Source organism: Cucurbita pepo, chromosome 1 (genome assembly GCF_057944985.1).
Source record: "Cucurbita pepo subsp. pepo isolate OVF chromosome 1, ASM5794498v1, whole genome shotgun sequence".
Classification (NCBI taxonomy): Eukaryota; Viridiplantae; Streptophyta; class Magnoliopsida; order Cucurbitales; family Cucurbitaceae; genus Cucurbita; species Cucurbita pepo.
This window is the reverse complement of record NC_141798.1, coordinates 1,014,101-1,029,427: the sequence shown is the minus strand read 5'-3', so window position 1 is coordinate 1,029,427 and position 15,327 is coordinate 1,014,101. Positions and strand designations below refer to the sequence as shown.

General features: G+C 36.2%; 2 protein-coding genes and 1 pseudogene across 4 annotated transcripts; all 3 read left to right on the top strand.

The window, feature by feature from the left end:
• Positions 1-5,208: 5,208 nt before the first annotated feature.
• Positions 5,209-7,551, top strand: LOC111791959 (protein RICE SALT SENSITIVE 3). The gene is made up of 7 exons (XM_023673431.2): positions 5,209-5,508; positions 5,584-5,634; positions 5,710-5,895; positions 5,967-6,075; positions 6,165-6,206; positions 6,860-6,916; positions 6,996-7,551. The coding sequence occupies exons 1-7, from the start codon at positions 5,372-5,374 to the stop codon at positions 7,461-7,463; spliced, it is 1,050 nt and encodes a 349-aa protein (XP_023529199.1). The 5' UTR covers positions 5,209-5,371; the 3' UTR covers positions 7,464-7,551.
• Positions 7,552-10,978: 3,427 nt separating this feature from the next.
• On the top strand, positions 10,979-11,470 carry LOC147793756 (uncharacterized). The gene has a single exon (XM_087118053.1). It carries the CDS (start codon positions 11,008-11,010, stop codon positions 11,281-11,283), a length of 276 nt encoding a protein of 91 aa, XP_086974179.1. The 5' UTR covers positions 10,979-11,007; the 3' UTR covers positions 11,284-11,470.
• Positions 11,471-12,564: 1,094 nt separating this feature from the next.
• Positions 12,565-14,824, top strand: LOC111777821 (RING-H2 finger protein ATL46 pseudogene; annotated as a pseudogene). 2 transcript variants are annotated; one of them, XR_015422866.1, is made up of 2 exons: positions 12,565-12,986; positions 13,253-14,824. The product of XR_015422866.1 is annotated as an RING-H2 finger protein ATL46 pseudogene, transcript variant X1 (transcript). The 2 variants fall into 2 exon arrangements; XR_015422868.1 differs by having other exon boundaries at positions 12,565-12,990.
• The last annotated feature ends 503 nt before the right edge of the window (positions 14,825-15,327 follow it).

Here is a 15,327-nt window from a genome sequence, read left to right as displayed (position 1 = left end):
CTTGACCCAAGAATTTATGGTTTAATCAGAATTTTTGGGTTCGAAAATTTTATAACTTCAACAATAGAGTTAGGTCTAAACAACGTCACCTAACCCACACTAACGCACAAACACTCCTTACTAATTATCAAATTATTATTATTTTTGGTCAAAAATCACAAATTTCAAAGAAAACTTATTTCTAATGTTTTTTTTTTTTAAAAAAAATTAAAATCATATAAGTTTAGAACCATACGTATGTTTTTCAATTCATTAATTGCATTTGAAAATACTATTTTTTTAAAAACAATCTTTCAAACAAAAACTAACTGTAGGGTTAAAATTGGAGCGTTTTTTAAGTTTAAAACATTTATTCTCAACTAAAAGATAAAAAGTTCGAATTCTTATGTTACAAAGAATTATTGAATATGACGATTAGAATGCACGAGTATCTCTCTAAATTCTTAAATGTTTGATCAAATTATAATGTTTCGTTTTTTTTATATATATTTAATGGTATAAAACCATCGACCATACTGAATATAATTATTAAGATGCACGAGTATCTCTTTAAATTCATTCTTAGATGTTGGGACAAATTATAATGTTTCGTTTTTCGTTTTTATATTTAATGGTATAAAACCATCGGCTATATTATACTCACCGCCTTCTAGAATAATTTCTTCGGCCCTTCGAATTAAAAAATATAAATAAATAAAACATGTCACTGTTTAAATATAGATGGGCTTATTAAATAAAGTCTTGGATGGACTTCAAGTGGTAAGAGGTCGGTGGGTTCATGGGTCCTTAGTTGATATGTGCACCCACTGATATTATTAATAAACTATTCTATCTATCTTAAACCTTACTTTATATTGTGATGAAAATGATAATATGAGCAAAAATTATGACCAATAATGGAATTAAATGATTAGACATTAATTACGATAACTTAATTAAACTACCGAGCGGGGGCCTTAGTTTAATGGCATGCTTCTTCATGGGCTAAACGCTATCCATAGTAGATGCATTTTAAGATTGCGAGGCTGATGATGATACATAACGAGCCAAAAACAAACAATATTTGTTGATCGTGGGGTTGGACTGTTACAAATGGTATCAAAGCCCATCATTTGGATGCACGGGTCAGATTAGGGCTAGACCCTCTCCATAGTAGACGTGTTTTAAAATTATGAGGCTAACGATGCTACGTAACGGGCATAAACAAACAATATCTGCTGATAGTGGACTTTGGCGGTTACAAATAGTATTAGAGTCAATCACCAAACGGTGAGATGCGCTGGTCAATGTTAAGCTAGACTCTCTCTATAGTAGATGTGTTTTAAAATCGTGAAGCTAACGATGATACGTAACGAGCCAGAGCGAACAATATCTATTGACGGTGAGCTTGGGCTATTGAATACATTTGGAAGGATATAAAAAGATTAGAAAATAATAATAATAATAATAATAAAAAAGTAATGAAAATATTGTCAATGTTTGTATCGGTGTCACGTTTTTGTATTTGGATTAGATGAGTTGAAAGGAAGTATGCAGTTGACCCTAAGTGGCGGCCGGCCCCGCCATGGCCTGGCGGAGTGCACTTTGGCGTCATGAAATGGCCACAAACTCAGTTTAATGCCCACTGCCTCTCATACACAAAGCCCCAAGTCATCGTCGTGCTTCCCATGCTTCTGACTTTCCCTTTTTTCTCTTAGGGTTAGCTAAGCTAGACTTCTTCTTCTCTTATGCTTCCAAAATATTATAATGCGAATTCAAACTATAGTTTATAATAATTATGTCAATGTTGCTAAGTTTTTGATGAAAAATATGAAATATTATATGTTCGTCAAATGATTGACATTTGAGAGAATGTTGTGTTCCAATGTTATGAAAACCCATTAATTTGTGACTTTTAATGATGTCTTGAGACACACAACCAAACAAAGATAGAATAAGAGAGGGGGGCTCCCTGCCCTTCAACACACTTGTGGTTTTTGTTTAATCATTGACGTTTACTGTGTTGATGGTGGTGGGCTCTCCCTGTGATAGTGCCCTAACACTGGATTCCAATTTCTAATGTTCTTCCTGTGGAGAAGACACCAAAAAAACAAATGGGCCTTCAAATTTATTGGGTTCAACCCAAATTTCTTGAAGAGAACACCATTAAGTAGCTTCACCTAGGGTTTCAAGTTCAACCCTATACTAAAATTATAAGTATACAACCCCAAGCCTACCGCTAGTAGATACTTGTAATGTATTGCCGTTAGCACTTCTGTGTCAACCCAACCCGAATGGGAAGAGGGTCAGCCAAACAGCGGTCCAGAGAAGATCTAAGAGAACGTGTCTAGCTTGACTTGAATTGCTCGTCTTAGGGTTTTCAAAACACGCCTACTATAGAGAGGTTTCCACACCTTTATAAGGAATGTTTCGTTCCTCTCTCCACCTGATGTGGGTTCTCACAATCCACCCTCCTTAGGGCCCAGCGTTTTGGTTTCTAGCTCTGATACCATTTGTAACAGCCTAAGCCCACTTTTAGTAGATATTGTCCGATTTGTCCTGTTATGTATCGTCGTTAGTCTCACGATTTTTAAAACGTGTTTACTAGGGAAAAGTTTCCACACTCTTATAAGAAATGATTCGTTCTCCTCTTCAACCGATGTGGAATGTCACATATATGGCTTTTTTGAAAAACCATGCTCGAAGTGGACAATATCATACGATCAGAAGAGGTGATTTGGGATTGATTTAGAAGGAAATGTAAAGCAAGATAAGCAATGAACATGATTGAATTAAAAAAGTAAGTGGAAGTAGTGGAGGAGAATAAGCACAAATTGATTGAACAGTGAGAGGTGACAGATAAAACGTACCTATCTCTAATTGTGTCCCACAAAACACAGTCAAGTTGTCGTGAAGCTACAGAGCTGGTGAAGATGCCAATTCCATCTCCGTATGCCTTAGCTTATAATGGAGTCACTATCAATCCACTGCTCACTAAACCCCCCTCAACCTCATCAAAATCTCTAATCCCTTCCATATTAAACTCAAAATTTAAGTCGATACATAGATTATCGTTCATATCGATGGATCGAATGGAGCAACCGAGAGGCCTTTTTCACCTAAAATTGTGATGGGCAGTGGCATTTTAGGCATTTGATATGAAAGGCTGATATTTTTGCATGGTAATAGTGAGGGGTAGCTAAGTTTGGTTCATGGTGTCCAGCTGCTTCAATACTGGCCCCTTCCCACTTTGCACATGCATTTACATCACCCTTTGACAAATAAATTACATACTTTTAAAACTAAAGCAACAATATCATACTAAAGTAGAAAAAAAGAAGATATACCACTTCAAATATCACCCAACTTTTTTTTACCCATTATTTCTTTCACTCCCTTTTCTTCTTTCCCACAATCATGTGTATGCTTCCATAAAAATAGCTCATAATTTCCTTTTATAATCATTTCCATTTTGATTTTATATTTTTGATGCTAGATCTCACATCGATTGGGGAGGAGAACTAAACATATCTTATAAGGGTGTAGAAACATTTCCCTAAGAGACGCGTCTTAAAAACATCGAGAGGAAACCCATAAGGGAAAATTCAGAGAGGATAATACTACTTTCATCATACCATGGAGTACACGTCTGCACTGGAGAAGTAGTCCATACCATTGAATATCTCTATAACGACCTAGTTTTTGAGATTTTGAATCAAACGATGATTTTAGAATGATGGGTAGTAGTTGAAAAGTGATGAAAAAAGCAATAAAAAATTGAAGTTGGGTTGTAGTTTAGTAAGAAGAACAAAACTCCCTCTCCACTGCAACCTGCAAGAACAAAATTTTAGCAACCCTAAAAGGTGTAAGAACCGTAACAAGTGTAGAAAAGAGTGCAGCTAAAAAAACACATCTTTTTACACTAAAACTACCCCAAAAACAAATAAGACATGGGGACACAGGTATGGAACACAAGCAGTTTTCTTCAGTACTGCTTTAATGGAAGAGATAAGGATGAAGGGATGATATATGTATATATGTATATGTATATGTATATCTTTGACCCAGTGACCTTTAAATTGTTTTGTCGTGTTTTTTCTCTTCCGCCATACCTAAAACTTCGCCGTTACCATTCCAGGCTCTCAGTTTATGTCTGTGTTTTTGTTCCAACTATGTACCTTATGTTACAAAACAACAAGAAAAACCAATGCTTTGTGTCCACTACAAAATAAAATAAAATTAAATTAAATTCAGTACTGATTCTGCCTCATCACTGACATTTTTGTCTCCAATCAAATCTCCATCCATTAATATTATTACCCTCCACATCCAAATAAAATTAAAATATTCCAATAAATCACGTTAACTTTAGAATTACTATAATTGAGTCAATGAAAAGAAATGCACGTTGAGTCATTGAAAAGAAATGCCCCCTCGAATAAAGTACCCTATAAGCCTCCCATGAGGCTTATGGAGCTCTCGAATAGCCTCCCCTTAATCAAGGCTCGACTCCTTTCTCTAGAGCCCTCGAACAAAGTACACCATTTATTCGACACTTGAGTCACTCTTGACTACACCTTCGAGGCTCACAATTCTTTGTTCGACATTTGAGGATTCTATTGTCATGGCTAAGTGGCTCACAATTCTTTGTTCGACATTTGAGGATTCTATTATCATGGCTAAGTTTAGGGCATGACTCTCCACAATGGTATGATATTATCCACTTTGAGCATAAATGCTTTGCTTTGGGCTTTCTCATAAGGCCTCCTACCAATAGAAATAGTATTCCTCACTTATAAACTCATGATTTTCCACTAAATTAACCAACGTGGGACTCACTTCCAATAATTCTCAACGTATAAATATGGAAATACTCAAAAAGTTTAAGCTTTTAAGAGAAACCCTAAACCAAGATTGGTTATTTGAGTCGAAAGAAGATAGTTGTAAATGAAAGGAAGAGGGAAGGGGTCAAGTGCAAAAAGTTGGTCAAAGAGAGAGCCTAACAGAGACTGCTAAAGACATTGTTGGACCTCGGTGTCAGTCTATGAGTGCAATCGTGGAAAGCTCTTTCCTTTTTTACCTTATTTGCTTTAATTAACCTAATTCATATTATATGATTGAGATATCTTAATTTATATGAACATAACGATGCCATATTAGATTGAGCAACAGGACGGCATAACATTATTAGTAATGTTTCGAACAAAAAGCCATATGATAATTTAGAGAAGCCATATAGTGGGGAATGAGTGAGGCAATGTAGGACCCTTTTATTAAGCATATTTCCTGAAACCCTTTATATATATTCTCCTCCCTCTTTGATTGAATCAATTTAAACACACTCCCATTGTCCCAAACTTCAAATTATTTGCTCTTTTTTCAGCTTCTTTGTATGGAACAGCGCCTTAGTTTGGTAGCCACTACTCATCTTCTGCAGCACACTCTCAGAAGCTTGTGTATTCATCATAATTCCCACTGGGTTTATGCTGTTTTTTGGCGGATCCTTCCTCGAAATTACCCACCTCCAAAGTATAATTTTTTATGTTTTTTTTATCCCCATTTTCTTTTTAATATTACCCATCATTTTTTTTTTTTAATTCACAGATGGGAAAATCATGGCGCTTTTGATCGGTCAAGAGGAAATTGGAGGAATTGGTATGAACATGTCCAAATTATTTTCTTGATTGATTATTGCAAAAAATTAAAAATTGAAATCACGAGTGTATGTAGGATTCTGGTGTGGGAAGATGGTTTTTGCAATTTTGCAGCGTCATCATCCTCCGAGGAGAACGGCGGCGGTGGCGGCGGCGGTGAATTTCCGGGATCATCGGTGGTGTATGGGTTGCAACCTTGTCGGGGTCTGCAGCCGGAGCTGTTCTTCAAGATGTCACATGAGATCTACAATTATGGAGAAGGGTAATTAAGTTGAAAGAAAATGTGAAGTTTGGTGAAATTTTGGTGATTGATTTGTTTGAAAGTGTGAGCAGATTGATCGGGAAAGTGGGTGCTGATCGGAGCCATAAATGGATTTATAAAGAACCCATTGATAATCAAGATGTTAAATTTTTACCCACATGGCATAGTTCTGCTGATTCTGTAAGCAATTATTGCATAATCCATGCACAAAATTCAAACTCACTTTAGATTTTCTTATGCTTGTTGCTTGTTTTCACTCTTTTTTGCAGCATCCTAGAACTTGGGAAGCTCAGTTTCAATCAGGCATTAAGGTATGGAATAGAATCTGTTCTCGTCCTTGATCGTAATTGGTTTTACTGTTCATAATGTTCGATCATTGTTGTTGACTACTGTGAGATCCCACATCAGTTGTGACGAGAACGAAACATTCTTGATGAAGGTGTAGACATCTCTTTCTACCGTGTTTTAAAAACATTGAGTGGAAAACCTGAAATGAGAAAGTCGAAATAGGACAATATCTGCACGTTGTGAGCTTGTGTTGTTACAATTACCTATGCCTACCTTCTTCTTACTCGACCATATCTCTACACTCTTTTCAATCCAACTGTAACCGCTCAAGCCTACCACTAATAGATATTGTCAGCTTTAACTTGTTATGTATTGTCATCAGCCTCATGATTTTCTAAAACACGTCTACTCGGGAGAGATTTCCACACCCTTATAAGGAATCCTTCATTACCCTCTTCAACCGTGGTGGGATTTCACACCAACAAAAAATGCTCAAAGAATCAACTTTCACTCTTCTACGATATTACCTGTGTTTATTATCATATTGTTCGATCTCTCCCTATGGCTAAGAAGATCGACCCAATAAGAAGCTATTAGATATTTCATTGATACTCGAGGTCTTGAGACGAAATTATAGGTATGACGTGTAACCTTATTTATATAATTATTTTTTCAGACCATAGCTTTGATTGCAGTGAAAGAGGGCGTAATCCAATTGGGAGCAATTCAGAAGGTATCCCTCCAACCCCATGACCTCATTATATTCATTAAACTTCAATTCATTAGCTCAACAAATTCATGTTACATTGCAGGTGACAGAAGACTTAAGCTTGGTGCTACAATTAAGGAAGAAATTCTGCTACATAGAAAGCATCCCAGGTGTTCTACTGCCTCACCCTCTAAGCTCATCACCTCCGCCATACATCGAGGCGGGCACCGCCATGGCGGCCTACGAGAGCCCGGAGATGGGGCGGTTCCAAGCGAGTGGCATCATGGGTCCAGCAGATCACCAATTTGTGTACAACAATTACAACCAGCAGCAGCAGGTGAGAATAACACCATCAATGAGCAGCCTGGAAGCGCTGCTGGCAAAGCTGCCGTCAGTGGTGCCGCCGGAAGCAGAGGGAGGACGTGGGCATCAAACTTTGGAGCTTTTGGCAATGGAAAGAGTTGCAAAAGTTGAGATTAATGATGAAGATGATCAGGTGGTCTACACCCAACTCCTCCATCGCTATCATGATTGTGATATAACTACCAGCTCCCATAATCATGGATTTTAGTTTCTTTTGTCTTTTTGTGTGACATTGGATTATGATCATTTGGATATTACCACCACTAATTTCGCAACTAATCTTTGTTGTTATTTCTTGACATTTTATGTTTGGATAAGGAAAAAAGAATTTAATCCTTCAAAATTCATTTTCCAAACATGTTCTAAAACATGTCATGTTTTTAGGAATGTTTTTAATTCATATAACATATATTGACATCAAATTCAAAATAGAAATAGTCGTTAAAAGTAATGTGTGAGATCCCGTTATGGACTTGGACGGTTGGACGGTTGGACGGTTAGAGATGAAGACCCAAAAATCAGTATTAGAAAATCATAAGAGATTATTTTAGAATATTTAATTATAATATTTAAATTTAATTTAGAATATTTATAACACTCTTTGAGGCAAAACTATTTAAAAATTAATTAGGAGTATGGTTGATGAAATTAAATAAAATTTAAATAATTATTTATTAATAAATAAAAATAGTTTATTTTTCTTTACTTATATATTTGGATCTATCCGTTTTTCACGGTAGGATTTGGGCCTTTGGCAGCTCCAATAGCAAGCCCTCCATTTGCCATCAAAGAGCCCAATTGATGGCCCAACTCAGCTTGCAAATGGGCTCTTGCCTGGCCCAACTCAATCTCAAGTAAATGCATACACCAATTTAATTGAATTTGAAAAGATTTCAACTTTTCATTTGACATATCAATTATTTGTTGTAATGTTTAACGCATAGATGTTCTAATTCATGAATAGGCCTCGACCCATTAGTTTTCTTTTCTTTCTTTGCGTAGGTTTGAAGTCCTCGACTGTAATAGCAAACACGTAGCATCCAAAGACCCTCCCATCATCTTAATACTACGAAATTCATAGCATCATTTAGTTTCATATTAGGGCAGGATTGAGACCCTCTCTCCATGTCTGTACGTACCCGCCTAAAAATATAAGATACCTCTCGTAAAATGTTGAATACGCGTGAAAATAGCAGAGACAAGCGGTAAGAGAAGGGGGTATGAGGTTGGAGTGAAGAATGGGGGACAGCCCACAAAGCACAAACCATTGCTTTACCTGAAGGTAAGGGCATGAGCCCCATGGTTGAAGCCATGAGAGTATATTATACTTTGAATGCCAATTTGTGTGCTCATGTGCAACCATGTGCATTCAGCTCCCACCACATTAACCACCCTAAACCTACCAAACTCCAACCAACCACACACATGAGTATTCAAAAAAATTCGATGACTTAGATCAAAACCAACTCAAATTATTGTTTGTTTCTATTCTAATCGATCCTGGGATCGAGTGGATGTGAATAATAAATAGCATTAATGTGTATGTACACGGACATGTGTTGTTTATATATATATATATATGTGTGTGTGATTTTTTATTTTATTATATGGTAGATGTGTTTGAATGGCGTTTATCGTCGGCTCACATGCGTTGGTTTTTTCCTTGTCCTTCCAATCTTTCCCCCTCATTTATCCCTTTATATCATTCACGTAACCTATTATTATTTTTGGTCATCAATTTACAGTTTCTTAGCTTTCCCATCAACCGACAATGGATATATAACTTTAAGACCAAAAAAATATATTTGAATTCTAAGCTACATTTTTTAAATTAAAAAAAAGAGAGTTAATTTAAAAAAAATGAAGAACAAGAAAATGGTTGAATTTTTTATAATAATTTTCTTTAAATAATTAATATAAATAAAGGGTTGAATGATTTAAGAGGACCAAAATGTTTGGAGAAGGATAAAGAATCTATGAATTGATTTGAAATAATTAATAATTAATTAATTAGATAAGTTGAGGATGTGACTTATAATTATTATATTTCAAATAATTTATATTAAATCATTAGAATGTTTGATTGCCAAATCAGGACATGGGAACATGGGTTGATGCAATATTTTCTCTTTTTCATACATATAAATCAAAACTATATATTATAATTTTTTTATATGATCTATGCATTTTATGAGAAGAACCATCTGATTATGTCTCCCTCTATTATTTCATCCTCTTTCCATTACTACCGATATCAATTATTTTATGATATTATACGCCATATCGAGCAAACAACCACCTTTTGTTCTAAGATTAATACACTATTTCTGTAATGTTTCACGTTCAAGATTTGATCACGAAAAAAAATGAAAATACATATTGTTAGTATGAGTAGTAATTTTCAATTATTTTGATTTTTTTTTTCTTGGTCATCATATTATGATCACTTAATGTGTATGTGGTCTTTGTTCATCAATATACTCATCTTTTACTCAGACTGTCATATACCCACCAGCTTCTACTTTGATTCGTCTTTGAATCACATTCTACTGAGAAAAGTATAGCTATGCTACCATTTATTTCGTCTATGTTTATGTGTCGAATCTAGATTCTAAATCCTTCCAAATCCTTATTTGAATTATAGGCAAGGGCGTTACAATTCTATAATAATATACGAACGTGAGATATAATTTTTTAATGAAGTAATTAAGTTATCAGACAGTGTGCTTACTTAATTCATAAATATCTTCGATACATTTAACTGTAGAGATTTATAACCACAACTCAACTAATCAAGTCATTATATAAATGAGAGATTTGAATCAAGCCATTATATAAATTAAAGATTTGAATCTTTATTAGAATGGAGAGGCTTAGTAACTTTTATGTCACAAGCGTGTATAAAGTTGTGGGCCCCACTCAAAATTGAATACTCTCGTATTAATTTCGAACTTTTTTAGAGAACTTTAGTATTACAATCAAGACAACGATAAGTTCTCCTACTAGTACACGTACAAAAAGGGACGAATCTCATTTATTTTATTTTGTAATAATAAATTATTAACAAATTTCAGGATTGGAAAATGGGATTATTAAATTGAGATCGTAATCTAAAATCTTGTTTGATAACTAAATATTAAAAATACAAAAATAAATATATATAAAAAAAAAAAAAAAAAAGTGGGACCCACGAGAATAAGGAGATCCAACGGTGGAGAAGCAAAAGAGAAAGAAAGAGGAAGTTGGGAAATAGTGGGAGTGGGCCATGGCCCAAGGATTTGATCCAAGAAACCTGGCTGGAAGATAGAACTTGGTTCGGGTCCGGCCCGGCCCAGACATGTGCTCCCAACAACTTCTTCTACAGGAACATGGGGCCCACGTTGAATTTTCGCCTGGATCCATAAATAAGCAATTAATATAGAAATGAATACGATGTGGAATGTGGAGCGTTGGATTCAGGTGATCGTATCCGGACACGTGTGGGAATCCAGAGATTCGGGGACTACGAGGACAGAAGGATAACAGAGCAAGAAGTGGCTGGCGTTGGCGTGGGCACCCGAACCTAGCTGTCAGACACGTGTGTGGGTCGTCAAAGCCAACCGTCCTTGGCCCCACCCATTCTTACATAACGACAAAATAACTCACCTCTTTTTATTATTATTATTATATTATTATTAATTCACTATATATATATATATATATAAAGAGAGATATATACACACACATCAAATTCAGATTCATATTCCAAAAAAATGGAGTATTATTGGGTTTGGTGTAAGGAGAGCAAAGGAATTGGGGAGGTGAAGTGGCAGAGGAGGGGAAGGCGCGGCGTCCGGCACGGCATCCGGCACGGCGGCGCTGTGCAGAGGAGGATGAGGAGGCTGCAGCGCCTGATCCCCGGCGGGCGGGGGCTGAAGGCGGACCATCTGTTGTTACAAACGGCGGACTATATAATGCAACTGAGGTCTCAAGTTGATGTTTTGCAAGCACTTACCAACATTTATGACCCTCTACTCTCTAAATATTGATTTTTTTTTTATTTTTTTTTATTTTCTTGAAAATCTTGTATCCAGAAAAAAAAGAAAAAAATATTTAATTGGCTTTTTTGCCATGACATACATACATACATATGGGATGATGTATGTATGTATGTATGTATGTGTAGATATCCCATGACACTATATATATATCTACTACCAATGCCTTCTCCCCCAAGTAGCTAATTAAGATAAATTCAATTTTCGTTAAATTTTCTATTTTATTTTATATTTGTACCAACATAATTTTCGTGAATAACTAGTTGAGTTGTGCTAATTGAAGATAGTTGAAATAATTACCGAATTATCGTGTAGAATTTTGTTCATTTTTTCGAAGTTAAAAATAATCAATCGAAGTGGGATCGACTTCTAGCTTAAATTTGTTTAAAATTTAGTAATTTGTAAGCTTCAAATTCATGTCAATTTGTAAGAACGAAAAATAAATTCTCGAGGATCTATGACCAGTTTCATCTCTAAGTTTGTTTGTTTCTTTCTTTCATTGACACGGTTAAAGCTTGAATTTGAAGTTTATTTTGTAAGTTCCGTGTTTGTTTTAAACTTTTGGGTTTTCCTATAAAATTATTCAATCCAATAACGCAAGTGAACGAATCGGGTTTTAATTTAGTGTAAAAATGTTAAAAGGATCACCTACGAATTTGTGTTTTACTCTACTAAATTACCAGGAATACATTTCAATCATAATAACTCCAAAATTAAATATGTTTTGTTTGAAACAATTCTATATTGAGTCACCTTTTAGGAATATTCTAGTAAGCACGTGAGTGAAAATAAAACATTCTAAAAAAACATGTGTTAGTTTGTGGAGATAATCTTTACTTTTCCAAACATTTAAGACTATTAGGTTACGTGGTCATATGCACGGGATGTAGGAAAATGTTGAAGCTATCAAGTGTTGAACCGTAGTTCTAATGGTATTACATCTCATTCGCTAATCTATCCTCTAGAAATTCCTTTTCTCGAGTCGAACTACTCTTAGATTAGATCAGTAACTTATATCTCAGAGAAGAATTGCCTCAACTAACCTATTAAGTTTTTGAAAAAAATTTACAAATCCAAATTAAAATGTTAGGTGTATTATCAAATATAAAATTCAAATAATTTGACCCAAAAAAAGGGGAAAAAGTTCAAAATCGTTCACAACCGACCTTGTTTGGACCGATTTAATTATATTCCCAGTCTCGCCCAATTCCTATTCCAAACGGGAGCAGAATCCAATCTTAAACCACGTCGGTGGATACTCAATGCAATGTCCCAAACGGGCGACTAAACACCGACCCATCGTTCCTCCTCCTCGTAGCTGCTGCTAACATTTTTCACATCTGGGGCTGGGGGCCTGAGCAAAGCACTTGATTTCAGAGCCAAATTGGGCCGTTTCATCGAGGTTAAACCAATTCAAGGGCTTCAATCAGCAATCAGCTTCTCTTTCCTCAATGACCCATTTCTTCCCTCTTCACTTTTCCAGTTCCCATGTCGTTGTTCGAATGTTTTGGCTTTGAGCCACCACAAAATCGCTTACGACACCATCCATTTCAAGTATATCAGCATCAGCATTTAAAACCCTCGAAGGTTGTGGTCCTCTTGAACTGAAGCATCCTCTTCTGTGTCGAAACTCTCAGAATCGTATGGCAAATGCAGTGCCAGATTCATTTCTAGTCGATTTCCCGATGACCCAGGTAGGTAAATTGCAATCAAAACCTTGTGAGAGCTCTTAATCTTTGGAATTTCAAGTTTCTGGGTTTGATTTGATAATGAATTGAAGCTTAGGCGTTCTGGGTAGTGAGAAATTTCTGTTTATAGACTAGCATTTTCATTTTCTCACTGCAATTTCAGTTCAGGGTTTTGATTGTTCTTGCTTTCCCCCTTTTTTCCCTTCAAGTTTTTACACATGAATTGGGTTTCTTGTCTGTGCAATATGTAACGTGTGCCAATTCCTTGTTAGCCTCAATGCAAGAGATGCTTTGGTTTCGAGGAAAACGAGGAGGAAGACGACTGATATTAGGAAGCTTTCAAATAGTTGTGGGGAGCTAATTATGTTGGCATTTTAAAATGTCATTTGTTGTTCATCCTCAAACCAGGGACATTCTGGTTAGTCCTTCCATTGCCCCTCTGCAACCTTCTTCTTCATTGGCATATAACAGCGACTACCAAAAACAATCAGCTCCTCCCAGTTCCTCTAGCAGTAAGATAAGCCCTGCTGTTCTTCTAGTCATAGTTATTCTAGCTCTTCTCTTTTTCATCTCTGGTCTTCTTCACTTGCTTGTGAGATTACTTGTGAAGCAAAGATCTTCACCATCATCAATTCCTGAATCCAATAGTAATAGGTTTCTGGAAATGTCTGATTCATCTGCCTTCCAAAGACAGCTACAGCAGCTCTTCCATCTTCATGATTCGGGTTTAGATCAAGCCTTCATAGATGCACTCCCTGTGTTCCTTTACAAAGAGATAGTGGGATTAAAAGAGCCATTTGATTGTGCTGTATGTCTTTGTGAATTTTCAGAACTAGACAAGCTAAGATTGCTCCCTACTTGCAGTCATGCTTTTCACATAGATTGTATAGACACATGGTTGCTTTCTAACTCAACGTGCCCTCTTTGTAGAGGGACCCTTTACTCACCTGGACTTGCCATTGAAAACCCTGTATATGGTTTTGAAGATTCAGAAGAAACAGAGGAATCTACAGAGGATGGAAGAAGAATTAGTATCCCTACAGCTCAAAAAGCTCCAGAGAGTGACATTAATGGTGAAAAGAGAGTGTTTTCAATCAGACTTGGGAAGTTTAGGAACTTGAATAGTAATGGAGGAGTGAGAGGCTTGGAGAAAGGAGAAGGAGAAACCAGCAGTAGCAGCAGCAGCTTGGGTGCAAGAAGATGCTATTCAATGGGATCTTATCAGTATATTGTAGCTGATTCAGAATTGCAAGTGGCTTTAAGTACGAGCAATCTAAGAGATTCACAAACTGGGAATTGCTCAGTTGATGATGATAATGCAGAAGGGAAGAAGATTAAGATTGGAAGTAAAAATGAAAGCTTTTCTGTTTCGAAGATCTGGTTATGGTCCAAGAAGGGTCGACAGCCAAGTGGCGCAGACACCCATGTGCTGCGAGCTAATTAAGGTTCTGGTGTTGTGTCAGGGACTGGTAATCTCAAGGTACTCTTCAGTTTTGAGGTGCTCATTGTGTTCTGTACTTTCTGCATCAGATATCAACGGCCTTGTTCTTTGGAAAATGATAATAAAAACGAATCTTCGAGGCCTGCCTGCCTGCCTGCCTGCCGCCTTTATCATATGGTTATACTAATTAATAGCAATTTCTTTCTATTGATTGCTCTTTGTTGCTTTGAATGCCACTGGCCCGTGAACTTCCCTTTAACTAAATGAGTTTGAGTCAACAAGGCCTCCGTGATATGAAAACTGCCATATTTGGTGCAATTGCTTCACCGTTGATGTATCTGTATGCTTATTCTTTCAGTAAGTTCCACTAATTCTTAACCCATTGAGGGCATCGGTTTCTCGAGTTCGTACAAATTTATTCATGCATTGTTCCATTTCTGGATCTGAATTCATATCGTGTCATGTGTAACATGAAATACGATGGAATCGAACAAGAAAAGGATTTAGATAGACAGATATAGACAGACCTTTTCATTTATTATTGAAAGGCACAAACTTAAATAATAGAGAAGAGAAAGAAGCCAGACAACCAAACCTTCAAATTAATTAATAACTTTTTCTTTAAAAAAGTACAAATATATTCAATCCCACAGCTGTTGGTGGATTCAAGATCAAGATTTCACCTGCTACTTCAAATATAAATGCACTGGACGGGAGAATCGAGGTGTAGCTCCGTGGAGAATTTGATCATAAATGATCCCGTGATTGCGCTATTCTACCAAACAAACAAAGTTGGTGCAGAGATATTTCTAAATTAATGAACTATGAATTCGAAACAAAGACAACACTTTTGAGCATAAATGATATTGAAGAACTAAGGGGAAAAAAGAAGAGAAAATGGGTCAC